The sequence below is a fragment of the Lytechinus variegatus genome, chromosome 15, assembly GCF_018143015.1.
Source record: "Lytechinus variegatus isolate NC3 chromosome 15, Lvar_3.0, whole genome shotgun sequence".
NCBI classification, from domain to species: domain Eukaryota; kingdom Metazoa; phylum Echinodermata; class Echinoidea; order Temnopleuroida; family Toxopneustidae; genus Lytechinus; species Lytechinus variegatus.
The window spans coordinates 29,024,548-29,026,816 of NC_054754.1; the positions used below are offsets into that span (position 1 = coordinate 29,024,548).

The 2,269-nt window shown below is 41.6% G+C and overlaps 1 protein-coding gene across 1 annotated transcript; it reads right to left on the minus strand.

Annotated features, from left to right (window-relative positions):
- Positions 1-1,061: 1,061 nt before the first annotated feature.
- Positions 1,062-1,994, minus strand: LOC121428425 (uncharacterized protein K02A2.6-like). Its single transcript, XM_041625025.1, has one exon. It carries the CDS (start codon positions 1,992-1,994, stop codon positions 1,062-1,064), a length of 933 nt encoding a protein of 310 aa, XP_041480959.1.
- Between the last annotated feature and the right edge of the window lie 275 nt (positions 1,995-2,269).

A 2,269-nucleotide genomic window follows, 5' to 3' on the forward strand; every position in this document is an offset into this window, starting at 1 on the left:
ATATTGAACTCTTCAACTACATATACATTTTTTTTTTGTTGTCGTCAATAACTTTACCAATCATAATGGAATCAATATTGTAGTGTCTTGGAATTAGACTAGCGAGAATAGTGCCACTGGTATTGTACGATGTTTGGATGTTGTGCAATAGAGAGAACAGATTATACAAGTGAACCGAGTTATCATGTAAAGAAACCGTCTGCAGAGTCATTATTAGTTAGTCGTGTGATTAACTATGCGAATAGTGATCCTACTGAGATGTCAGATGTTACATTGGCGACCCTTGCAAACTACGGAAGGATGATGATTTGGTGTTTTGACTGATTTTGCCCGACGGAGGTTGGCCTGAACCTCGGTGACGTGCACTGTGAGTACCATACAGTCCCATCCATTGAGTTTTGTGTGTCTATCAGAATGGCAGAACAAATTACGATTATTACGGAGACGAGAAACCTAAAGACTGGTCCGTTTGTCCATACAGATAATCAGATGACCACGGGTAAGGCGTGGGAGGATTGGATTGAGGGATTGGAAAGAGAGTTTAGATATTTCAAGATAACTGAGGCTCAAGATAAAGCTGATGCACTAATGATTTACGGGGGCAAGGAAATTTCCAGATTAGCCAAATCATTGCCAGATATAGAAGGCGGTGCTAGTCAAGATTGCTACAGTAAAATCAAGAATAAACTGGATGACTATTATAAACCAAAGAGAAATAAGCACCATGCCAGATACATCTTTCTCAAAACAAGAATGGATGAAGGGGAATCCACGATTGCCTATGCTGCCAGAGAGAAAAAGCAGCAGAATGTGAATTTGGGGCAACAACAGATGAGAGAATAATGGAACACCTTATCCAAACAATCAAAAATCCAGTACTAATTCAGAAAGCTATTGGGAAGCAGTGGACACTCTCACAATTGCTTAGTGAAGCATCATAACTGGAAGATGTCAAGATGCAAATGAATGAAATGAGGAATGAAACCCCAAATGATAAACATGTAGCAAAGCTGCAAAAGAAAAGATGGATACCAGACAAGAAGAATCAGAAACTAACAGCATCAACAGATGAGAGAAAGCAGACAAGATGCACATACTGTGGATATGACAAACATGTCAAAGGTCAACGATGCCCAGCCTATGGAAGCTTCTGCTTCTCCATTGGCTTGGGCATGGTCTGGTGTGACCGTTTTATGCTCGAATCCCTCTTCCTTTGCAAACTCTTTGAACTCCTTGGAATTAAAAGGTGGTCCATTATCTGTTTCCACTCTGTTGGGTATCCCATGGGTGGCAAACATCTTTTTCATCTTGGTTCTTGTTGCCTTGAAGGAAGTAGAATGAGTCGTCTCTACCTCTGGATACCTCGTTCTTTTGTCTACAGCAACTAGGTTGTAGTGGCCATCTGGATATGGACCTCCAAAGTCTACTGCGATTACATCCCAAGGTTTGTCTGGTATTGTGGTCATTTTGATTGGTTCCTGCCTGTGCTGTTTAGTGGTGACTTGACATTCATAGCATTGGCCTATCATCTGTTCTGTCAGTGTATTCATCTCTGGGAACCAATATTTCTCTCTGAGCATTTGTTTTGTTTTTGTCATGCCCAGATGTCCCATTTTGTGAGCAGCTTTGATCACTTTTCTTTGCAGTTTGGCTGGTATGACAATCAAATTCAGTCTGAAGATCATACCCTCAGCAATGTATAGCTCATGTCTAAGAGGATAGAATGGCTTGATGTCATCATCTTTCCTGAATTCTTCCCAGTCATCTCTGGTGATCTTTTGTTTGAGTTTGCTCAGTTGTGGGTCTTGTGTAGTTTCATCTTTGATCTTGTCAAGGATAACTGCATGTTCATCCATGACAATTTGCTTGATCATCTTTTCTGTCTTGTCGGATCCTGTTTCTGGCAATGGATGTCTAGACAGAAAGTCAAGTGGATCTGCTTCATCTTTGCCTGGTTCATATACTAGTTCATAGTCCACGTCTTGCATGTCCATTACCCATTTCTCTATTCTTGGTGGTAGCTTGGCTGTTGGCTTGTTAAACATGGGTACAATGGGTTTGTGGGCTGTCACTATTTTGAATCTTTGTGTGCACAAGAAGATACATTCTCAGCCTTTTCTTAGCCCAGTGGATGGCAAGGGCGTCCTTCTCCGTCTGGCTGTACCTCTTCTCAGCTTGCGTCATAGTTCTGCTGATGTAGTGCACCGGTTGAATCCCTCGATTGGTATATTGGAACAATCCTGCTGACAGTCCATCATGGAAACTAGCT

Coding starts and splice junctions, on each gene's coding strand:
- LOC121428425 (XM_041625025.1), bottom strand. CDS start 1,994: ATGGACATGCAAGACGTGGACTATGAACTAGTATATGAACCAGGCAAA.